General features: G+C 36.9%; 2 protein-coding genes across 3 annotated transcripts in view; both read right to left on the bottom strand.

Moving 5' to 3' along the window:
• Positions 1-1,806: 1,806 nt before the first annotated feature.
• bola1 (bolA family member 1) lies at positions 1,807-4,386 on the bottom strand. Its single transcript, XM_051865840.1, has 2 exons — positions 4,245-4,386; positions 1,807-2,448 (listed from the first exon to the last, which is right to left on the bottom strand). The coding sequence occupies exon 2, from the start codon at positions 2,429-2,431 to the stop codon at positions 1,979-1,981; it is 453 nt and encodes a 150-aa protein (XP_051721800.1). The 5' UTR covers positions 2,432-2,448; positions 4,245-4,386; the 3' UTR covers positions 1,807-1,978.
• A 2,027-nt stretch (positions 4,387-6,413) lies between these two features.
• The window catches only part of sv2a (synaptic vesicle glycoprotein 2A), a 44,268-nt gene continuing 24,778 nt past the window's right edge, over positions 6,414-25,903 (bottom strand). For both annotated transcript variants that reach the window (XM_051865838.1, XM_051865839.1), the window contains exons 3-13: positions 21,068-21,248; positions 20,221-20,372; positions 18,982-19,115; positions 18,773-18,862; positions 17,326-17,436; positions 16,144-16,232; positions 15,897-16,061; positions 13,386-13,519; positions 10,908-11,111; positions 10,638-10,797; positions 6,414-9,850 (exon numbers count right to left, since the gene is read on the bottom strand). In XM_051865838.1, the coding sequence (XP_051721798.1) occupies positions 9,667-9,850; positions 10,638-10,797; positions 10,908-11,111; positions 13,386-13,519; positions 15,897-16,061; positions 16,144-16,232; positions 17,326-17,436; positions 18,773-18,862; positions 18,982-19,115; positions 20,221-20,372; positions 21,068-21,248 (1,604 nt within the window). In that variant the 3' untranslated portion in view covers positions 6,414-9,666. The remainder of the gene's footprint in view (positions 9,851-10,637; positions 10,798-10,907; positions 11,112-13,385; positions 13,520-15,896; positions 16,062-16,143; positions 16,233-17,325; positions 17,437-18,772; positions 18,863-18,981; positions 19,116-20,220; positions 20,373-21,067; positions 21,249-25,903) is intronic.

Genomic DNA, 25,903 nt, shown 5'->3' with positions numbered 1-25,903 from the left:
ATGACATTTTAAAATATATTCAAATAGAACAGATCTTTTAATTTGTATTTAAATTTTGCAATATTGCTGTTTTTACTGTATTTTTGATAAAACGTATTCAGCCTTGATAGGCATAAGAATTTTTTTTTTTTTTTTTTAATTACTGACCCCAAACTTTTGAAAGGTAGCGTACATTTAATACTAAATTCTACATCTACTGTAGATTATTCTCTAGGTGTTGCTTTATGCACGTTCATAACAAAATCTCCTCATCGTCAGAACTTACTAAGTATCACTGAGAGAAAATAAGTAAGGGATGCAGTTAGCCCATTATTATTACAAAACAAGCATGACCCCCACACAAAGTGGATGTTAATTTTGCCATAATGAATGACTGAGTGTACTTAAATGTATATTTACCCCCCCCCCAGACAGATTAGTGTTTCTCTGCAGGTTGTCTAACACATTTTCATCACCATCATCTATAACTTGTTGATCTTTGTATTATGTATTATATTATGAAAGTTGACCTAAGGAATGTGAGCCTACATAGTATATTTGTAGCTATAATGAATCATTTTTAACACTGTTTATCTAAATAAATAAACTTCTTTCAGATGTGTTTGAGGTGGGCCAGATCAATTCTGGAGGTGTCAGACACAGATCGAGATTGTTTTGCTACCAATTAAGCTCTGCTTAAATTGAATTACATAACCAGTCATTTTTAAGTGAAGGAGGCACCACTCCAAAGATATCATGTTATACACATGACTGCTGCACGCTGATGTTCTGTTGCCCTCTGGTGGTACAATTTCTGCCAGCTACTGTATAGATTTGAGATAATTCCATCCAGTTTTAGAAGCCATAAGGATAAAATTACCTGCTTTTGTTAGGTGACTCTCTAGTATACTTGATTCTGACTGGTCAATTGCAGTATTCAGCAGTCAAATATTTCTGAATAATGACCATTGTCCATAGCAAAACTGTATAGCCGGTCGTGCCCGTCTTCTGTTTCTATGTGGTCTCTATAAGCAATTTAATAAAACAGTTTCAACACAAATAAATATTATATATCAAAAGATTGGAATAATTAAAATTTGTTATGTTTTTGAAAAAAGTCTCTTATGCTCACCAAGGCTTCATTTATTTGATCAAAAACACAGTAAAACAGTAATATTGCAAAATATAAATACAAATTAAAAGATCTGTTCTATTTGAATAGATTTTTAAAATATCATTTATTCCTGTGATCAAAGCTGAATTGTCAGCATCATTACCCCAGTCTTCAGTGTCACATGATCCTTCAGAAATCATTCTAATATGATGATTTGCTGCTCAAGAAACATTTCTGATTATTATTATTATTATTATTATTATCAATACTGAAAACAGTTGTACTGCTTCACATTTTTGTGGAAACCGTGACACATTTTTAAAAAAAAAATTTTTTTGTTGTTGAACAAAGTAAAAAAAACAAAAAAAAAAACAGCATTTATTTGAAATAAAAATCTTTTGTAATATTTTATTTTTTTTATAAAATAAAAGTCTTTACAGTCAGTTTTGACCAATTTAATGCATTGTGCATCCATATTAATACTGATTAATATCCATATAGATAGATAGATTGACCGATACTGTATCAACTTGATAAGTAACCATATAACAAGTTGGAAATAATTGTCACATAATTCCTTAAGTTTTCATAATTTTTTCAAATTTAAACCAAAAATTACACTTTGGTGCTTCTTTGAATTCCAAGTTATAAAACGAAATAAGCATTTCCTTTTGATGTAAATTATAAATAAATAAAGTACTTAACACGTCCAAGCCAATAAAAACAACTTTCATTTATTAATATTTGTATTGAAGTCATTTAAATATTGAGCATTAGTGTCGGTCAGCTCCACATGAAAGATATGCATGCGCAACTAATTAACTCACTTCATATCCAAGTATTATAATACCCCTAAACAGTTCTTGTTTCTGAACTGAAACACAGTCAGTCTCGACCCGCCTTCAGTTTCTCAGTCATTGTGTCATCATGTTTGGATCCTCCCATGCACGGGGGGCTTTTGGCCAGGCTAGGGTTGCTGCTCCACTGCTGGGGCGTCTTAGCCTGGATGGCGAGGGCATGAACGCAGGTGCTGAGCTCCTCCCGCAGGGTCTCGTTTACAAGCCGATGACGCTGTAAGAGGGAAAGACCCTCAAACTGAGGACTCACCACCAGAACTCTGAAGTGGGACTCTGAACCAGGGGGCACAGCGTGCATGTGACTCTCATTTATGACCTCCAGGTGCTCAGGTGCGAGGGCCTGGGTCAGTTTGGTCCGTATGGTGGTCTCTACAGGACGGGGACTACTGGGATCCATGTGGGGCCGGTGATGAGCCAGCTGTCTGGATAAGGCAAGGGTGCAGGATGAGGGACGCAGGCAGCGGAGAGCACTGGACAGCATCAGGCACAGGAGACCACCTGCAGGAAAACATGACGGATCAATGAAAGACTTCTGTTGTTGAACCCAGATTGTCATTTGGCACCCCAAGCACAATTTGCCTTCTTAAAGTCCCCATGAAATCAAAACTGACAATTCTTATTTTTATGGAATATTGCAGTATTTATTATAAATGTTTTATCTGTTCACGTCATTTTTTCTTTTTTAATTTATGTGGCCTCATATTCTTCAATCAAAATAACTTCCCCTCCCTTTGCAGTGACATCTCTTCTCTGATGATGCGTTTACTGGCACGAGGGCGGGGCAACCTGTCACTCACATAAGATCCACCAATAGCAAACCACGACCATCCAATCAATTTCCCATGGTCAAAATCAAGTCCCACCCTACATTTTTCTTGTTCAAAAAGCTGTTTTACTCAGATGTACATCTCAATAGGGAAGAAATACGATCGCAACTTCCATTTCATGCCGACTTTAAGGACTTAAAAACTAGAGATAGAAACTTAAGCAATCTGTAACATACTTGTGATATGCAAGTCTAAAATAAAGAGATATCTTTTCCATCTGGTTCACAACCATTTTGTAATTTTAAGGAAGTATTTCTTTAAAAAGCTATACCAGACCTTCAGAAATATACTGTTCAAGCTCAAACGTTTAAATGTGATTATTAACAAAATGGAAAGAAAAATGAGCAGGAATAAAATAAAGAGCTAAAGCTAGTCATCAGTGAGGAGTTTATAGTATATATTATAAAAATTTTATCAAAAAAGGTTGGATGTTTTAGATTGAGACAAACTAAGACATCAAAATATCACAGAATTAATCATAAATACTGTTTTTTTTACCTTTATTGAACCTCTTCAAATAAGCATTATCATTGTTAAACGCAATAAATCCAAGAATCTAAGCCTCATACAGAGAGAATATTATATATAAATAATTTAGAGATAATTTACTTTGTCAGCTTTTGTTAGAGATTTTACTAAAGATGGTAACTCTTTTGAGATATTGAGGATGAAGAAGAATTACCATAATTTTCCCAATATTTCCAACCTGCTGTGTTTAAAACTTTTTGATTATGGAAACGAAAACAACGAAGAAACACTTGAACAATAAACTGACAGTTATTCGTGTCACAAGTTTAATGTGCACCACCTGAGAGGAAACTGGCAAAAAAGACATATACTCAGAACAAAGAAAATCAATAAAATTATTTAAAATTCGCCAGTTTGCTCTATTAATTGTTAAAGAAAACAAATAAATATTATCATCATATATATATATATATATATATATATATATATATATATATATATAAACCCTGTGAGTTTATTTTATTTGACTGGGGACATGAAAATTTAGTAGGCCTACATAGTAGCCATGATGACCCAAATGCCAAGTCATTTACAGCTCGAGCTGTTGCTATAGTAACCTAATCTTGCACGTGCCAATCCAATACGGACTAACTTGCTCAAAACTCTGTCGAAATATGTATAAAAGGGAACTGAAACGGTTTAAACACCCGTAATTCCTACAGCAGAACTGAGAAACCCTGTATGTTTATGCTTGTTTACATGTGGTTGAAATCTCATGCTCGTCTCAATCTCATAAATAAATGTCATGCTCTATAAAATGTATATACTGATGTCGCAAAGTTCATGCAGCTTCATATGACACCCAGCAGAAATGGTTAGAATTTATATGTTCTAGATTTGCCGACACAGTTGCTGTTTAAAATAAAATTTCTAGCACAGGTTTATTTAAGCAAATGACAAGTGACCGATAAAATACATGGCCAAAATGATTTCACTCACCTTTCGCCTTCAACGTGTTGTTTTTGTATAACAAACAGGAAGCGATTCATTCAGATCCTCCTTCACTGTTTTAGATGCAGGGCGGCAGAATTGACTCTACTGCCGTCTAGCGGCTAGAAAGAGAGTTGCGTCAAATTTATGAGATTGATGGCACTGTTCTTCATTTCTTTTAGTTACAATACTAATCCGTTTTGGTTTTATATATATGTATACATAAATAACATCGTTTTCAGAAAACGCCTCATCTCACAATTCAGTTACAAGTTGGTGATACCGCGTATTTGAATCTGGCGCCAATTTGCCTGAGGTTACCATAGCAACAACATGATATCAGACGGTAGGTTGCTGTTTATCGCTACTACATTGTATAATATCACAAGTATACTAAAATACGCAGTTGTTTGGTTGTTAAAAGTACATACTGTATACACAAAACCGTTTGTTTAAATAGCGATTCCATTCAAAGTTGGCGTAACGTAACCAAACGCTGACAAGACGTAACATTGATTGTGTCTGAAAAATTACCATATTATTTTACCTATATAAATGTCTGATCTTCACTCAGTTTATTTATTTTATTTAGTATACAGAAGACGTGGAATATAGCAGATATGTCATACTTTTATGCTGTTTTCCCACCCTTTTATTGAGCATGGCTATATTTTCATTCATATTGAAATAGGGCTTTGGACCTTCTGCGTATGTTTGTGTTTCACAAAAGAGTGAACAAACATATTTTTTTTCAGTATGCAAATAAAATTTGTCCCAAATGACACTCTATATGCTCTTATACACTATGTACTTATGCACTATGTATGTACTCAACCATGTAGTGTATGAATTTTATAAGGTTATTTTGTTATTCAACATTGAAGTCTGATAGCCCCTCCCCCTCGACAGTTGAGTTCATGAAGGCTGCATCCAAAATCGCATACTTGCCTATAGTAGGTGAAAAACAGTAAAAGAAGTATGTCCGAATTCACAGTATCTCATATAAAAGTAGACAAAAAGTACATGGATGACCTACTACGTTCATCACATGATGAACACTTTACTATCCCATGAGGCCATGGAAGAGGATTTGTGATTGGCAGTGAAGTGACGCAACTGCCGCTGGTAGTTTACTTGATAATGACAACATGACAAATCTAGTACGTCCAGATTACATTCATACTATATAGAACATACTTTTTAGCGGTCGAGAAGTAATTACTTACTCAAAATAAGTACGTACTCAAGAGAGTATGTGATTTCGGACACAGCCGAAGTGTCCAATATTCCACACTTCAGCTGCATCTGAAAGCTTGAAAATGCTGCCTTCGGAGGACACATTCAAAGGTAGGAAGGCATCAAGGCACGTCCGAATCCAAAGTAAGCTTCACTTTCCGTCTTCTGAGATACCTTCATCTGATCGATTTTTGAAGGCAGCACAGATGTATCCTTCGCTGCCTTTGATATCCCACAATCCTGTGCTTCCATTCTGTGACAGCTGAGCTAAAAAATAAGAAGATAGCATCTGAAAGTTACAGTTGGTGGTCAGTTTGTGTGTAAATGTACAGTATGTTCCTGACCAACGTTTTCCACATTTGATGTCATTTCAAGCGAGAAATTACTATTGTAGTAATCAAATATTCGCTTAGTTTTCACCAAAGCTCTCTCTATTTAGCTGTAGATCATTAAACCGTTATAGGGCAATGAGGCAACAAGTGAGCTGTCTAAGCTTTCGGACGCAGACATTGTTTTTACGGTTAATTAAGTGCATCATCCAGGTATTTAAATTGTACTTTTTCTATTTGTAATTTTCAGTGTGAACACTACTCGCACTATTTATACTACAAAATGTGGAATAGTGCCTAAGTACGTGAATTAGGACACACCTAGTTTGTCTGAGTGGTGCATCAAGAACTCAAATAATCTATTCAAGCATTATACCATTTGTTTATTATTTGTATGTATGTTTTAAATCCACCGAGGGACAGTTTTAACTGCACAAGCGCAGTCCAACCCCCTGAATCAAAAAACGAAAAGTAAATCTCTCACAAACTGTAATACAGAACCATTTTGGTAAGGACGGAATAGTCTCTATATTCAGCGATAATGTCAACATTTCCATTCTCATGTACAAAAAACAAATCACAAAATGAACAACATACAGTAGTACTCTATGTCTCATGTTGAACATTTTTATCTTTTTGTTTTATTATTCCACATATTTATTCATTTACATACAAACATCTACAATCTCTACAGCACAGTACAATGATAAGGTGATAAACTCTCTGTCACATTTAAATTATGGCAATACATTGAAACTGACAAAAGCATCAGAAGACCTATGGTATATTTGTAGAGTACACGGATGTTGGCCTGTTTTTCTTTCAACTGCTGTTTCATCAAATATGGCCAGCGGACATTTTAAGGTCCTTTCTTGCCCAATAGTTTGGGGGCAGAGCGAACATGTTTACCACTTATTGCTTTGATTTCTTTTTGCACACAAGATTGATTGTTGCTAAGTGAGCACGTTTAGAAATACAAAAGACCCTGTAACAAAACCCAAATGTCTTACAACCAGTACACAATCTTAAGTGTTGACGTGCACCAAATCCAGGACTGCTTGTACACAGAGATAAGTCATAGCTTCACTGAGATTAGTTACTGTAATTCACAGCATACAACAGCAATTATGACGTAAGGGAACAACAGCGACACATTAAGAGATGTGACCATATGAAGGGCTACAAACTGCAGGACTGTTTGGAAATGATTTCAATGGTGACATCAAATAAGTTCTATATTAACGAATGATTGGTTGTGCGTACAAAGAGTTCAATGACAAACCAAATCTTTAATAGTTATCTTTTTCAAGCGTTCTCTAATTGTAACCAGCTTTCGGCTTATTTTAACCGTTTGCAAGAGCGTTAAGTGCGTAAAACACCTGATTGAGAGATATGTCTATAAGCCTTAAAACTTTTTCTTTATTCGCTTGCTTGGATCACCACACCCTGCTAGAACGTCAGTGTATTACAAATCATGTTTTTTTTTTTCTGCCGTGATGAGAGATCTGCCAGTACAAACCGAGGAAGTAGAAAATATTTGGCAATTAAAGATGCACACGGTCACACATGGCACACATACAGATTGTCACTACAGCATCTGTGACACTACTGGTGACCGAAGGTCACGGCAGGGATGGCAGTTTCTACGACAGGTCATTTTAAATATACGTGACGCGTGGCACTGCGCAATGCCGTTTTCTCCAATTGAAATAATAATATGTAAGGCTGTTATAAACATTTTAAGCGCTTAAAAGTTACATTTATGCCTAAAATTAATAGTTTGTGTTTGGTAACCACTTTGGTTGAAGTATTTTTAAATCTAAAAATGGTTGGTTGTATTGTGTTACTACTCTGAGCACATAATATGGCTGCTATCCTACAAAATGGCAGTAAAGAACGTTAAATGACACCAAAAACTGTTGTTGTGTAAGCGCTGGCTGTGTTTAAAAGAGACGGGACTGAAATATAGCTTCCAGCCGGGTGGGGTTATGTGTTCTCTGACTTTTTTTTTTTTTTTTTTTGCTTTAATATCTGGTTATTAAACCAGTTTTCCATGATACTCCATGGAACTTGTATTAATTGTGCTTGGTAAAATATAGCAGAATTGGACAAGTTGCACAGCTCAGTGCTTGTCCCAATGGGATATCCATGGTTTTTGTTTCCCATCAAACGTTACAACACACCGTTTTTAAAATCCATTGAGTTTTGACTTTCGCTTCTTTTTGATGCTATATTCAGTTACTGCTACCAAGTCACCAAAAAATTGAACATCAGGTCAACAATGATACAGCAAAAAATTCACCCTGCATGTGGCACTACATCTGTTTCTACAGATACTCAAAGTAAAAAATACTATAAAATCAAACTCTCATAAACAGTTATATAAATAAATACAAATATTCAGAGAACACTCAACATTTCACATGCAAGCACACGTACTTCCATACTTACACACATACCCACATACAGACGATACCTCTGTTTCTTTACAAGAACACAAGAGAAAACATGAAGGAGGGCATTTGTGTGTGCTGCAAATCAGTGGACTTATTCAGATATTTTTAATATATTTGCTTTGATAAAAAATTAAATCCCTTAATGAACAGAAAAACTGTATATACATACATCAAATGGAATCTATCTAAGACATTATGTTGATACTAGTTCAAAACATGTAAATATTTTTCTTTTATATATATGTTTGTATATTTAATAATAGTTTGAGTGTTCAAACAGACAGACTTGAATTACAGCTAATTTTTATATATTTATATTCAATACATAATTTACATAATCATCAAAATAAACCTATTGTTTTTAATCAAATCACATTGTGCTTCATTTATTTTTTTTCCTTTGATTTTTTTCACGTGTTCAATGGATTTTTTGAATGAGAAAACAGGGCGAATGTAACGTTCGTCTCAATGTTTGTGCACATTCAAAAGGGACGCAACTGAAACTACTGCAAACTCTCTGGAAACACATGTTGATAGCATAAAACAATAATGCAAAATATGAATAATGGCATACTAAACCATACAAATGACAACCTATCATGTCACTCATCTCATATTTTACATCATGTTCAAAGAATCATGGGTAGAGTAGCGTAATACAGAGCACTGTCATCAGTTATCTTCAAGCATATTCTTACGAGTTGTCGCGCTTCATTGCATGCACAACACTGTCAAAATTCAGACATTTTGAAAAAACAACCGAATCCGTCAGTTGGCGTACAACAAAAAATGAGTGAACCAATGATACACTGTCTATAGTAATGTGATGTTAGCATTAATGCCATAAAACATCTAGAAAGTGAGGAGTGCTTGAGCCGATATAGCAGACAATTGCGGCATCGCACACTTTTTAAAATGAGTTCTTGGGACACAAAGGACTAGAGTAAATCAACAACAATAACCATCACCAGCACCACGAGATCAACACTGTCCATTCAAATATGTCTATCTACTGATTTCACTGGTCCTCAGTGATGGTTTTCAAACCGCATGATTGCTTGGATGAAGATTAAAGGGAAAGTCAAAATGAACGTTAAATTTCACATTTGTACCATAACGCAAATCTGGAATGTGTTTAACATGGCAGTTTTTCTACACACGCACACACACACACACGGTCTTCAATATCCCTGTGAGACAATGAGATATCAGCAGGGAACATATTTGAATGAAATCAAATTAAAATGAAATAATAATGCAGTTGCACATATCGGAGGAATGAAGATAACGGTAAATGTGGGATTTGTTTTCGGCTGCTTCCAGCATTGCTCACTCACGGACAGGGTTTGGGGGCGACAAAGTCGGGCATTCCCTACTCAAACGCTGCCAACTGCTGGCTGGGATACCGCACTATTGAAGCACCTGACCGCGAGTCTCAGGGAGCTTGAGAGCCAAGAAGCTTCCGACAGCCAAAGCCCCCGACGCGAAGAGGATGGGCACCGCTTTAGTGATGCCCACGAACGACTGAAAGATGCTGATGCCCAGAACTGCAGCTAACTTACACAGGGCGTTCAGAAACCCAAAGGCTGTAGTTCTGGAAAAAAAAGGAGAAAAAGATTAAAAATTACATAAAAGGGATCTGTTTATCCATCTATGCATCCATCCGGCCTTCTATCTATCTATATATCTACACTACTGTACTAAAGTTTGGGCACAGTACTATTGTGTAATGTTTTTGAAATAAGTCTCTTATGCTTACCAAGGCTGCATTTATTTGATCCAAATACAGTATAAACATTAATATTGTGAAATATTATTAAAATGTCATTTATTCCTGTGATGCAAAGCTGAATTTTCAGCATCATTACTCCAGTCTTCAGTCACATGATCCTTCAGAAATCATTCTAATATGCTGATTTGCTGCTCAAATCTGTCAAAACATTTCTGAAATCAAATGTCCTCTTAGGGGTGCTAAAGAGCACACATTGTTAAGCAGGCACTGTCAACATATTTTCTTAGAAATAATGCATAGGACTCTGTGGCAGAACCACTGAGACTTCATTCATTTTGACTGAGAATTTTTAGATATCCCCTAAAATATGATGTATTTGATCTGCACTGCAGTGGCAATGCAGCACAAAATTGCTGACATACGTTTGATCTATTAATCATTCTAATCATTTTCATTCAGTATATAAAAAAAATATAAAAGGAGAAGAGAATCTTTTTTTTATTTAATTCCATGACAATTATATTTTAAAGTGTGGTGCAACACGCAAGTGTCCGAATACTTACTGAGGTCATTGTTTTAATACAATGCAGAGAGAAAAGGAGGCAATTTTGGTAGATGCAGTAATCACAGAAATATGAACTTGGCCCACCTCTTGTCCGAGGGGTACAGCTCCACCGTTAGTACATCCAGGGCATTCCATGATGCAATGCTGATGCCCCCAAATAGACAGAGCAAGGCGATCATAGCGGATTCACTGTTTCCAAACGACAGGAAGAAGCAGCTGACGCAGGAAATCACACTGGAACCCGCTGCACCAGAGGAGGAGAGTGAGAACAAATGTGTATTATTTTTTTTTGCCTCATATTCAATGCTCCAAAATTTGTTCATCTCTGATGCAACTTTTTTTGGTTTTTTTTACCCAGCATTCTTAGACGTCCGATCTTATCCATGAGCAAAGCAGACACAATGTTCCCAGGCAGGACAGCAAGTGTGCCAAGGAAGCTGACGAAATAGATCATGTAGGCGTTGTTCTCATCGCTGAAATCCAGCATACAGCCCTCTTTGTTATGCAGAAAGGTGCTGTTGATGAGTTTGCTGTTGATCAGCCGGTACTTGAACAGGTCTAGAAACAGATGAGGGCTCTTGTTAACCAACACAGCAACTATCCCTCCACAACAGTTAATGCAAGTAAACACTAGGTCAGACTGCTATAAGAATCAGTAGATAGATAACATATTTATGCATGTGTTTTAAAGCATTGAGCTACTTAGAAGGCTTAGAAGACAACAGCATTTCTGACATTTTGGCTCTGCACTTAAACCTTGTGAGCCTCTTTCAAAGGGCCATTCACACAGGATATGGATATATGCCCGGTTTCACAGACAAGGCTTAAAGGATTCAGAAAGAATTTCCTGATAATTTACTCACCCCCATGTCATCCAAGATGTTTATGTCTTTCTTTCTTCAGTTGAAAAGTAATTATGGTTTTTGAGGAAAACATTCCAGGATTTTTCTCCATATAGTGGACTTCAATGGCTACCAACGGGTTGAAGGTCTAAGTTGCAGTTTAAATGCAGCTTCAAAGGGCTCTACACGATCCCAGACGAGGAATAAGGGTCTTGCTCTGCTCTGTGATGCGCCACGTATTACGTAATCACGTTGGAAAGGTCATGTGTTACATAGGTGGAAGAACCGAGCAAGTGTTTACAAAGCGAACGTGCAAAAACTTAGTCAAACGCCCTTTACAAAAAGGTAAAACAACAATGTCAGATGATTTTGAAGTTGGAGGAGAAAATGAGATGGAGTTTTTCTTCCTACCGCGGTACTTACCCTTACGTCACGCGTGATGTGTAGAGCCCTTTGAGGCTGTATTGGACCTTCAACCCATTGGTAGCCATTGAAGTCCACTATATGGAGAAAAATCCTGGAATGTTTTCCTCAAAAACCTGAATTTCTTTTCGACTGAAGAAAGACATAAACATCTTGGATGACATGGAGATGAGTAAATTACCAGGAAATTTGAATTTTGAAGTGAACTAATCATTTAAGCCTATAGTCCCTAAGGCCCTGTTTCCACCTGGTATTAAGATGCGTTTTGGTTGATCGGATCACAAGTGGACGATGCTAAACACAGGTGTAAACGGGATTTTTTCGTAGTGGAAATGCTCATGTGGTCGAATGCTTTCAAACCACCACAAAAGACCGCCTACTCTCCTACTGAGCTAAAGCATAAACATTATGGAAAGCACTCTAGACAGACAAGATTTAAACTTTGTCGGCTGAAGACCCAAGTTTGTTTTGGAGAAGAAACATGTACCTGATTCTAACACACACTCGCAGCGTTCAGCGTGGTTTTGCGGATATCCGAGCAGAAACAAAAGCCCTCTGTATGTTTTTCCATCATCTCCGGTCGTGTTTGTATGTAAATTGCGCAAGCTTATTTTGTCAATTAGATCTGAAAAAGCCCATACATTTACCCACCCATAGACCCTCTCCTAGAAGAAATCAGGACAGAAGTGGTTGAAAGTGGACAAAACAGATGAATTAAAACAGGTATGTGTCTCCCTCGTCTACTTGTGATCCAATCAACCAAAACGCATCTTAATACTAGGTGTAAACAGGGCCTAAAATACATGTTTGAGCTGTCATAACTGAAAACAACTTGCACTGACATATCTTCAGTGCCACTGCTTTGTCTCAAGATGCACACCAGTAATGTGATTTTCTAAGGCATGTTTGTAAAAGCTACTTAAATATCCTTATTTAACTAATGCACACTCCTAGCTTAATCTAAGCCCTGTCTGTGAAACCAGGCCATAGTCTCTCACTTCATTGCCATCTTGATTTAATTTATTCATTAAGCTCACTGCAATACATTCTGGGATTTGTCTACCTTTTGAAACAGCAATATGATGCATGTCAGGGAATGCACGAACTGATAAAATACACCTTAAATGCAATAAAAGTTGCAATTAAAGTAAATGTGGAAGTTAAAATGCTGTCTAGGTAGGCAGATTACTAGATTTTGGAACATAGCTTTTGTTTCTTAGTTTCATCATTCATCTGCAAGCTGCTCAGAGAAACGATCATAAACGCCCAGTACAACTGAATCAGGAAAATCAGATTGTCATAGACAGGCAGAGGAAGAATCTGAGCTGGTGTTGCTAGGATACCTGAAACATATTTTTAATGCATTCAATAGCTCTAGAAACTGTGGCCATTTTAACCATAGCAAAACATGCCACATGAGTGTCTTATAAAGGACCATAGCTTTGAGTGACTATGCCTTGAACCCAAATATTTTATACATCTGAATGCGTCGATCACATTCAAATACATTCAACAGCAGTGCTATATTTATTTATAGCCAGGAGGGCGAAACCTGTGGTTTTCTCACCAGTGTTGTAGAAAAGGGTAGAGATAAAGGTGCAGTTTCTGAAGAAGGTGTTGCTTGACGTGATATCCTCAAAGTAGCATTCCTCAAACAGGGAGTCTTCAAATACCATAGACTTCATCTTCAGATTCAAGAACCTTTAATGGCAAAGAAAAATTTTTTTATTGCTTAGAGGTTTTCAGATTTCATTTAGCTTTCACAAAGTGGTCCAAATACAAAATATAAAGATAACTGTATAAAGGATAAAACTGGTGCAATCACTAAAACACAATTTTTTTTTTTTTTTTTTTTTTTTTTTGCCTGATGGTAAACATATACATAAAAAATATTAAGTGCCAAAAAATAAATAAAGGGACATAAAGTAATATATGTTTTGAGAAATGTTAAATGTTTCTCCTCAAATTCTATAGGAAAAATAAAAATATAAACAGATGAGACGACCAATTTGACGTGCAATAAGAAAATAGAGTTAAAGACTACTGGGGTCTTTTGATTCAGGAGAAAAATGAGAAGCCAAAGTAAAAGTCTCCATCAGGTCTCTATTTAATCTCAGCGCTCTCTAGGAGAAACAATTAGGATATTAAATAGATGTTAATAAATGTTCTTTGTCCCATTTCTATGGGATATGTTGTGCATGTTTGGAAACACTTTACAATAAGGTTTCATTTGTTAACATGAAATGACAATGAACAACACTTCTAGAGCATCTATTAATCTTAGTTAATGTTCATCTCAACATTTACTAATGCATTATTAAAATCAAAAGTTGTATCTGTTAATATTAGTTAATGTACTGTGAACTAACATGAACAAAATTCTTTTTTAAGCTACCATTACCAAAAATTAAATGCTGTAAAAATATATTGCTCATTGTTAATTCATGTTAGTTAATTCATTAACTAATATTAATAAATGAGACCTTATTGTACTTTTTTAAAAGTCATTAAAACTGCATGTTACATACATACATGATAAAAAAGATTAGATGTACATAGAACATACTGCCTAGCTGATTAGCTAAATAAACTAGATTAAGTCTTTCCCACAAATCTAGCTGAAGTGGAACAGCTGCTAATAATTGGGACACATTATTTGAACAAAACTGTAGGACACTGACTGATTAATGGTTCCATAACAGAGCTCGAGGGTGATCACACTATCACAGGCTTCACATGAAAGCGTCTGAGGGACAGTAGCTCTGTTCTGAACTCCAGTCAGTCGCCTTACTGTTTACATAGACTGAACTGAAATTAATGAAATAGAAGTATATTTATAACCATATTTCTCTCAAACTGTCTGCCATCTGAAGATTTTTAGAAATACATTCTGCTAAAAAAAAATACTAAAAATAGTTTTAAACTAAATTAAAACTAAATTAAATTTAAAATGCTGCCTTGGTAACTAACTGAAATAAGTTAGTTTAAGTTAAAGTACTACAATTACTAAAACTTAAATAATAACAAAAAAAAAAAAACGACAAAAGCACCTAAAAATTCCGAAACTAAAATCAAAATAACTGGAAATATAAAAATAAAATTTTTAAGGGTTAGTTCGACCAAAAATGAAAATTCTGTCATTAATTACTCACCCTCATGTCGTTCCACACCTGTAAGACTTTCGTTCATCTTCTGAACACAAATGAAGATATTTTTAATGAAATCTGAGAGCTTTCTCTCCCTCCATTGACAGACTTTGCAACTACCATTTTCAAGCCCCAGAAAGGTAGTAAAGACATCATTAAAATAATCCATGTGACTCCAGCGTTTTAACCTCAATTTCATGAAGTGACGCGAGTGCTTTGTTTGCGCAAAAAAACAAAAACAATTTACCACTTTACCATTTACTAACGTATTTGTGTTGTGTTGACGCGTCGCATCGCTTCATAAAACTGAGTTTAAACCACTGGAGTCACATGGATTACTTTAAGGATGTCTTTACTACCTTTCTGGGCCTTGAAAATGGTAGTTGCTTTGCTGTCAATGGAGGGACAGAAAGCTCAGATTTCATCAAAATGATCTTCCTTTTTTTCCCGATAGATGAACATATGTCTTACAGTTTTGGAACAACATAAGGGTGAGTAATTAATGACAGAATTTTCATTTTTGGGTGAACCCTTTATTTCAAAATATTAATAAATACAATAATAGTATATAAATAAATAAAAAAGAAGCTGTCTTCACACATATGATGCCTTAAAATGCTGTCTTGGTAGTCAGCTGACTTGGAACAGAGATAATATTGTGTGGGACATTTTAAAATTTTCTTTACTATAAAACTACACAATAGCAATCAAATTTACTTTGTCCAAGTTACATTCTTCCAAAAAAGACAAAAAAAAAAAAAAAAAAATTAACAAAAACAGAGGCATGTTTAATAGACACTCAAGGTTGTTTTATCACACTGCATTTAATCTGGAATATTCCTTTAAGAAGCAAGCGGAATGTCACAACACAATTCACCTTTCATAGAAAGGTCATCTCTATTTACTGAAATATGTTTGTGAGCAGCTCATACTTGTTGTTGAAGTACTCTCCATTCCGGTGGATCTGGTTCTCCAGGGTGAAGTTAAAGGTCACATGCTCCACTTTCTCTTTGATGAAGACCTTTGTGCGTGCGGAGTACTCTTGTTTCTGCAGGTATTTGATCATGTCAGGGAACCAAACGGTCAACCCATAGTAGCTGGAGGCAGAGAGAAACAAGCCATGAAACAATGCAGAGGGACAGGTCATTGGATGGTCTGGAAAAGTTCGGTGTAGTTTACCTGAAGGACATGGAAAACCACACGGCCATCATCATGTAGGTGATCCTCCGGTACTCTGGATTAAACACCGTCAGGAAGTTGCCCCACACCTGGAAACACAACATAAAAAAATAGAGTTCGATGTATTACACTGTAAAAAAAAAAAATGTAAAACAAAGATTACTGGAGTATGTTTTACAAGAAAATACATTTTCAGTCTTTCTACTTCAAAATTTCATGTTTAATTCAATGTGTTACTTGCCATTTCTTTGTAGTTATTTGTGAAATTTCAGAGTGAAAATTTTCACTGTATGTAGACACACTTCAGCGTTTACAACTGATGGAAACTAAGCTGCAAATATATGTCAATCAGAATCACCATGGTAACAATGTCACTAATACATAAGCAAGTTAATATATGACCATCCACATTCATAAATCAATGCCTGTTCGGTATTCAGGAAATCAGTGAGGACATTGTTATTTATTTCCTGCAAAGAGGTTAGCCAATCATAACAACAATCATTACCATAATGTACATAATGCACAAGTCTCTTATGCTCACCAAGGCTGCATTTATTTGATCAGTAAAACAGTAATCTTCTGAAATATTGTTACAATTTAAAATAACAGTTTTCTATTTCAATATATTTCATTTTAATTTTAGTTAATTTTTTAGTCAATTTTGTTAAGTGCTTTTGTCATTTTTATTAGTTTTTGTTCTTTTCAAATATTTCTATTTACACTTAATTTATTTATATTTATTATTTATTTATTGGGTTTAATTTTAGTTGCTTTAGTTTTTATTTATTTACAGTTAGTAATTTTAGTGCTTCAACTTAAATCTTTTCATTTTCTTCAGAATTCTTGAATTCAAAAGAACGGGATTTATTTAAAATAGAAATCTTTTGTAACATCATAAATGTCTTTACTGTCACTTTTGATCAATTTAATGCTTCCTTGCTGAATAAAAATATGAATTTCATTCAAAAAAACTTTTGAACAATAGAGTCCAGCCTGTTAAAGGTTAGGGTCAGAGAAAGGGTTAAAAGTGGTTATGACTTTTTGGTGCAAGAAACCTTGACAGATATAAAATAAAATGGTACAAAAGTGTAGAATATGTCCCCTGAAGACCATTTCAAACTGAAATTTTGTATGGTGGTAGTCTTTTTCGTGACTTTGGTTGTGTTTTTCGTACTCTACCTGATGGAAAAGGTTGGTCAGCTTGATCCTCCAGCGCTGGTGCCAGGCTGTGGCCTCTCCACCCATGTCAACCAACTCATCCATCTGTTTCACCGTCTTAATGGTGGTGACCTGGGGGTTTCACAGCATGCTTGAGAAAGTGCCTTGATACTTTACTAATATTCTCAGTTTTGCATGGTTAATTAATAGGAATCTACTCATGAATAGCCTATATTTACCCTATATATATATATACTAATATAGGCTAAATATAGGTTTAGCCTTTTTTTTTTTTTTTGCCCAGGACAGGAGTGTTTATATATATATACACACTCCTGTCCTGGGCAAAGAAAAAAAAAAGGCAAAACAGTAAGCTTTTAATTGTCTTAACCACAAATTATTGGTCAGGAAATTAGCAAAATTTAAGGAAATGCATGACTCAAAAAGCCATTGCTGTCTCAGAAAAACATCAAATACAGAATTAAGTTTTTGTTAGAATATGGGAAGTTGTGTATGGAGTGATGAATCACAGTGAAACACGAGTTGCACAGTGATGCTCCAGAGCGGGGCCTTAAAAAATCTGCTGAGAAATATAATAATAAATGCATCTCTACCACAGCGAAGCATGGAGGAAGAGGTGTCTTTTTAGCTGCTCGTGTTGGTGAGCTGCTTCACTGTGAAAAGTCATTTAATGCTTTGGAGTACAGGAGAATAATGCAGAATGGCTTGGCTCCCACTAATGAAAAGTTGATATGTAAAGAGGAATGGTCAGATGTTATTTTTCAACAAGACAATGCTGCTGCCCAAACTGCAAAGAAAACTAAGAAGTGGCTTGAGAACGAGTCCATCAGGCCCATGTTTTGGCCTGGACAGAGTCCAGATTTGAACCCTATAGTGAATATTTGGTCTCACATTAAACTCAAAAGAACTTGGAGACATTTTTCAACTACTCACGGACTGTTTGAAGCCATTAACCTTGAGTGGAACAACACTGACACTTCTTCCTGTAAAAAGCGGTCTGCAAGTTGGGGAAGGCTATTCTATGCCAAATTACTTAATCTACAGTATTTGTGCAATTCTTGCTAATTTCCTGACCAGTGATTTGTGATTAAAATGGTTAAGACCATTAAAAGACCACTAAATATTTAGCCATTTTTGGCTTGGCCTATTTTTTCCCCCAAGAGCAGGGTCTAATTAAGTAATACGATGCTAATTTACAATGCTAATTATAGTTATAGAATGTCCCAAAATATTTAAATGAAACATGTTTGCATAATTTACATGTAAATAATAACTTCATTAAATGTGCATGAAAGCCAATTTGACTCCCAGTTAAGTCATATAAATGGAAACCTATTATCGTGACTGCGTACTTCATTTCTAATTCATATTGAGAAATTAAAATCCCCACAAATCACTTCTGTCCTAATGTTATTGTTCTTTCTGAAGGAATGAGGGCTGTACTCACAGAGAAAACCCTCTCTGGGTAGCCCTTAGCCCTCATGTTGGTGTCATGGACCTGCTTCAGAATCATCCAAGCTTCATCATGCTTCCCGTTCTGTTAAAACACACACATTGCATTAATGTCATCTTTGATTAGTAGCTTATTCTGCATGTTTCACCTACAGAGTTAACCAAAAAACACTGGTCAAAGCTGGGATGCAGGACGTCACTAACCTCCAAGAAGAAGCGTGGGCTCTCTGGCATGGTGGTCAGCGCTGCTATAGCCGCGACAGAGGGAAACGCACACACCAGCACAAACACTCGCCAGCTATGAAACTGGTAGGCTGATCCCATCTGGAAGCTCCAGCCTGGTTTAAAGAAAAGGCCACATATTAGTGAACTAATTTCTGTCATTATAACTCTCAAGTGTTTGGCATGGTAATGGATATGACAATGTTAATATGTTTGGTCTCGGTGGAATAGATCTGCTACACTGCTGCTGCTACTGCTACTGTTGGTTATTGCTGCTTCTGCAGATCAAGTACAGGACTTTCTACTGCCAATTCATACACGACACGCTGCTGTGAGCAAGTAAGACATGCTGCTGCTGTACAAAATAGCATACATGAATTACCCATAGCAGATATATACAGGTAGAGGGTTTCTGAAAGTGCGCTACATCTGCTACAGAAAATGCTGAACAGGATTTGAAGGTTGAGCAGTGAGCTCATTAGCTTCTGATACAGCAGGAACCAATCAGCTGTGCCCTATAGAGAATGATGTGATTGCAAGCAGATTGAGTTAAGGACCTATCAGCCTGCGCCATCTAGAGTTTCATGACAGAACTGAATGCACATTTAAAAGTCATAAATGTCAAAAATAATTCAAGATATCAAAATGTATCCACCAAAGATACATCTATAATTCCTCTAATCCTTGTAAACTTTTTAAAAGGCTAATGCTAAAAGTACCACTTAATTTACAATATTAATATTCACATATACTATAATTAATATGCATGACCCAAGCCAAAACTGACATTGTTTGCGGTACGAATATGTTTATCGTTACACCCCTACTATTTTAGACTTCGAAATGTCAATGTGTTACTTACCGTTTCTTTGTAATTGTGAAATTTACTATCAATTTACTTACACCAATTTTTTTTGGCATTCAAAATCAGTCTATTTGCGAAGAGAAGTTGATGAGATTTATAACCTCTTTTTGGATTGTTCTTACATCCATACAACCTTTATTGATCACCACACGACACGATAATTAGTGGATTTACTTTCTGTGACATCTCCATCTTAAGTTACCGGTTCAGTCCTCTCTGGAGTAACCTGAGGTTAAGTGTCTTGCTCAAGGGCACAGTGGTGAGTTAATGGATCTACAACCTTTCAGCTACCAGCTGAGATCAATTACCCATTAAGCTACAGTACACCACCCCAACGATGTAAGAGTGATGGTTACCGTAGTGAGGAATGATGGCCCAGGCCATGGCAGCAGCGTAGATGCCTCCAATCATCCAGAACATGCAGAGCCAGCTCAAGTGTTCACCACGCTTCTCTTGAGCCAGAAACTCAGAGTAATATGAGAACACAATGGGAATAGAGCCACCGATCCTACAGCATGAAACAGAGTGGCACTCCAATATTAGGATATTGTGCATAATTTTTTAAAATTAAAATATCTCAATTAATATTAAACATCAAAAACTCAAACATCAAATAAATTTCTAAATTTGAATTGAGCCAGTAAAACATTTCAGTAAGTTAAAATGAATTTTTTTTTTTTTTTAAATTAAACTAATTTTAGTACTATTATAAACATGCTCATACACACAGTATATGGGGTATTTCCAGAATTATTAGAAGATATTTCTATAAATAATTTGTTTAAAATTTTTTAAAAATTGACTTAAACTTTATATATATATATATATATATATTGTCAAGTACAAATACTACTGATATTACTAAAATTTAAAAATAAATTAAAGCTAAATATATATATATATATAAAAAAACTAATAAAATGACAAAAGCACATAAAATCACTCAAACTTACACTAAAAATATAAAATAAAATATATAAATATATTTTATTTATAAAAATAAGCAAATTCAAAATCTGCAAAAATATACTATATATATATATATATATATATATATATATATGCTATTTTGATGTCATATTTATTTTTTATAAAGTTATCTAAAAGGGACCCAAGTTTGAATTTTGTTCTACCCTCATATCTAAACACTCATTTTAATAATAAATATAAAAGAGACAGTGGTGGTGTGAAATGTGCATTTACCCCACTCCGGAGAGCAGACGACAGAACAGGAAAGAGCTGTATCCTTGGACAAAGGAGGAGAAGAAAGCAAAGACACTGTTGATGGAGAGAGATATAAGAAGGGTCTGTCTGCGGCCGATTCTGTCAGCCAGACCGCCCCACACAAAGGCACCCACCATCATACCCAGATACACAATTAGACCTGTGAGAGAAAGACAGAGAGAGAGAGAGAGAGAGAGAGAGAGATCAATATCCATACCAACATCCTGTCCATATCATATAGCATCAGATCAAGATGACTCCATACAGACAGTAAATCAAAGTGACCAATAGAGCAGTATTTTGGGTAAAATTACATTTCTGGAACTGCTGCTTGTTGCTAGAGCTACAGGAGCTAAAATATGATTAAAATGTCAAAGTTTTGCTTCTTTAGTAGAATGTAATGCTTTCGTTGTTTTGTGTCTGACAGCTCAAATTCATTTTGTCTTTTGTTCATTTCAGAGGTTTTCTTTGGTTTAGAGAATTCACACAGACTGCTGAATGACGACTCTTTCACAGCTCCACCAGCAGCTGGTCATGTGACTGAGAGTGTGAACGCAGACAGGCGGCACCCGGCAGCACCACAGCAGACTGCTCGCACCGCTGGCATAGATGTGCTGCCACACCAATGATAAAGCAGTGCATGAATTGTCCGTTGATACAACATAAATCACCCATGGAAAATGATATTCCTCAGATGTTGCTCCTTCACATCTGAGGAGACTTAATTGAGATTTCAGTTATGTTTTTCACGCTACATTTAACTATAGATTAACATCTTTTTACACCGTGGGTCTTGTTGGCTAAGCTATTTAAGCAGCACACCATCATCCAAAACACAATGGCTCTGTTACAAAATCTAAAGTGAGCTGTCTTACTGTTTGCAGACTATATAGGAAGCATCCTATCTGAAATGGAAACCACTACATAGACGACTACTCTGGGTTATACAAATTCTACTCCTTATATGATTCATATCTCTCTCTCTATAGACTACCAGTCAAAAGTTTGGAATCACTGACATTTTTTTTATGTTTTTGAAAGAAGTCTCTTATATTATATATATATTAGGGGTGTAAAGGTACATGTATTCGGCCCAAACGGTCACGGTACGGATGTCGCAGTTCGGTGCATGCAGTCAAACGATGAATACAGTCAGTCACAGGCAATCCACACTCCAATCCAGAAGGGGGCACGCGTGGTAATGCAACACTGTATGCTAACCGCCACAAAAGTAAAAAAGTGCAGAAGATAAAGGACAGACAATCTATGCATACATACATCGATCAGGCATAACATTATGACCACCTTCCTAATATTGTGTTGGTCCCCCTTTTGCTGCCAAAACACCCGTCGAGGCATGGACTCCACTAGACCCCTGAAGGTGTGCTGTGGTATCTGGCACAAAGATGTTAGCAGCAGATCCTTTAAGTCCTGTAAGTTGCGAGGTGGGGCCTCCATGGATCGGACTTGTTTGTTCAGCACATCCCACAGATGCTCAATTGGATTGAGATCTGGGGAATTTAGAGGCCAAGTCAACACCTCAAATTGGTTGTTATGCTCCTCAAACCATTCCTGAACCATTTTTTCTTTGTGACAGGGCGCATTATCCTGCTGAAAGAGGCCACAGCCACCAGGGAATACCGTTTCCATGAAAGAGTGTACATGGTCTGCAACAATGCTTAGGTAGGTGGTACGTGTCAAAGTAACATCCACATGGATGGCAGGAAGGTTTCCCAGCAGAACATTGCCCAAAGCATCGCACTGCCTCCGCCGGCTTGCCTTCTTCCCATACTGCATCCTGGTGCCATGTGTTCCCCAGGTAGGCGATGCACACGCACCCAGCCATCCACGTGATGTAAAAGAAAACGCGATCCATCAGACCAGGCCACCTTCTTCCATTGCTCCGTGATCCAGTTCTGATTCTCACATGCCCACAGTTGGAGCTTTTGGTGGTGGACAGGGGTCAGCATGGGCACCCTGACTGGTCTGCAGCTATGCAGCCCCATACGCAACAAACTGCGATGCACTGTGTATTCTGACACCTTTCTATCAGAACCAGCATTAACTTCTTGAGCAATCTGAGCTACAGTAGCTCGTCTGTTGGGTCGAATCATACGGGCCAGCTTTCGCTCCCCACGTGCATCAATGAGCCTTGGTCGCCAATGACCCTGTCGCCGGTTCACCACCGTTCCTTCCTTAGACCACTTTTGATAGATACTGACCACTGCAGACCGGGAACACCCCACAAGAGCTGCAGTTTTGGAGATGCTCTGACCCAGTCGTCTAGCCATCACAATTTGGCCCTTGTCAAACTCGCTCAAATCCTTACACTTGCCCATTTTTCCTGCTTCTAACACATCAACTTTGAGGACAAAATGTTCACTTGCTGCCTAATATATCCCACTCACTAACTTGTGCTGTGATGAAGAGATAATCAGTGTGATTCACTTCACCTGTCAGTGCTCATAATGTTATACCTGATAGGTGTATGTTTACTTGTAATCTGTCAACCAGTGTTTCAACCGCGGAAAGACATCAATAAAATAGCTTGAGAATAATATCTCATGTAGCATTACATTTACCTCAGGCAAGTCAATTAGTGTCCACAGCATGTTAGTTCCGTGACACTTTAATACCAAGATATGTACTGAACCGTCATGTTTGTGTACCATTACACCCCAAATATATATATATATACAAAACAGTATATGAAAAAACATTTCATCAATTTATTTTGTTTTTATGGTGTTCATGTTGTTTTTGTGTTTCTTTTATGTCCTCAAATTCAACCCATAGTGCATACACAACTTTCAGCTGCTAGTAAGAGTATGGACTTGTCATTTTTAAATCCCAGTGTCCCATTTTACTACATACTCCTGACTGCCACTGCATTGCCCAGCGGACACAGCGCTTCATTGGCACACTCAGAAGGTGTTGAGAGCTGTGGTCCTGAGCAGGGTTTGTGCAGTGTAAGCCGATGGGCCCAGGAGAGGAGGGGTTGAGATAACAGACCCCTATGCTGCATTGCAGTGATGCCTATCAAGGCCCATCATCACGGCTGTCTGCCATAGCGGCCTATTATGAGGCCAAGGTGAGGGAAAAGTAGTGCTGACAGCTGCCTCGCCACACAAAGTCAAACATTTGCAGCACCACTTCAAACACCTGCAGATCCTGCAGAAAACACCAGCACAGATGGTCACCAGAATATAGCTGTTGGTTCTGATGGTGAAACGAAGCAAGAGAAATGTTTATAAACTCAATTAATTTAATAAAGAAAAGTACAGTATTGATAAAAGTAGTTAAAAATTGTCTGTTTTACCCAATAAATGTGTGTGTAATATGTCATAACGTTGATTGAGGCGATTTACTTTCAGTGCCATGATTTTTCTGGCCAATATACATGTAGAATTACATTGAAATACATGATATAGTATATTTTTCAAATTTAAAATACACATCTATTCCTTAAAATGCCAAAATATATCAAGAAAATTCATTTTTAATCTTAAACATTTTGGGTGAATGCTATTTATCTATCTGTCTGTCTATCTATCTATCTATCTATCTATCTATCTACTGTATCTATCTGTCTGTTGTCTATCTAAAACTTTTAAATACACTATAGAAATATATATAGTTTCCTGGAAAACATGACAAAAACGTATTTTTTGCAGTGCACAAAAGAGTTCTGTTGTGTTAATTGCTATTTTAATTGTTAAAAAACTGCAGACTAGATAAAAGCATGATCATTTTCTCAATAATATTCCATAAACAAACATTTGTACTGTATATGTGTGTAGCGTTTGCTTTCTGTGGAAATCTGCAGAGCTTTCTGCTGAATTCTGCTCTCACGCAGGCCTGTTTATGACCTTCAAAGCCAGTGATGCAAAGCACATTTGCAAGGAAGATCTGTACAATGGAGATGACAACACTAAACACGTGTTGTGCGATTTTACACAACTTGCTCAGCTGACAGCATTAATAAACACAGCTGTGTTTGCGGTTAACCACATGCCTTGTATTTGAAAGGGAAGGTGTGTGTTCTACGCTACTGCTGCTGCACTGATGCTGCATGGATGGGCAGGAAAGTACGACCCAGCCAATTAGGGCTCAGTGATGGTTGAGTGGGCGGGGCCCACTGCATTATGTCAGAGGGGTCTCAGAGATGCAGAAGAGGGAAGGGGTGGGGCAAATGCCTGGAGATAGCTGACCTCCGCCTCCTCAGAGAGAGAGATAGAGAGAAAGAGCAGAGGGGGAAGGGCGAGAGAGGAGGCTGTGATTCTTCCGCACACTGACAGGAAAGCACACAGGCTCCAGGGTTGAGGAAGTGAGGAAAAAAGAGAGACAGAAAGCGGGGGAGGGGCTGGGACACTATTTTTAGTGCAATTTTTTTCTTTCTGCGAGTGTCTCTCTGCGTCACAGATGAGGGGAGCGCAATGGACTGTGGCAGGTTTGTGTATTCTGTTCTTCAGTTTCACCCGGACTAATGTGCCGTTTGGCACCCGGTGTTCTGGTGAGAAGCAGACTAAACGCTCTCTGTCAACAGTAAAGCGGCGTCACCTTTCACCCTCACCATTCTCACAGTAACACACAAAAGACAAGGCAAAAGAGAAACTCTGACATAGAAGCTGCTGTCATCTAGAGCTCTCTCTCTCTCTCTCTCTCTCTCTCTATCCACCCATCCATCCATCTGTCTGTCTTTCTATCTATCTATCTATCTATGTCTGTCAGTCTGTCTATCCATCCATTCATCCATGTCTGCCTGTCTATCTATCTATCTATCTATCTATCTATCTATCTATCTATCTTGTCTGT

The sequence above is a fragment of the Ctenopharyngodon idella genome, chromosome 16, assembly GCF_019924925.1.
Source record: "Ctenopharyngodon idella isolate HZGC_01 chromosome 16, HZGC01, whole genome shotgun sequence".
Lineage (NCBI taxonomy): Eukaryota > Metazoa > Chordata > Actinopteri > Cypriniformes > Xenocyprididae > Ctenopharyngodon > Ctenopharyngodon idella.
Note: the sequence above shows the minus strand (reverse complement) of the source record. Positions and strands in the feature narration are given on the sequence as shown.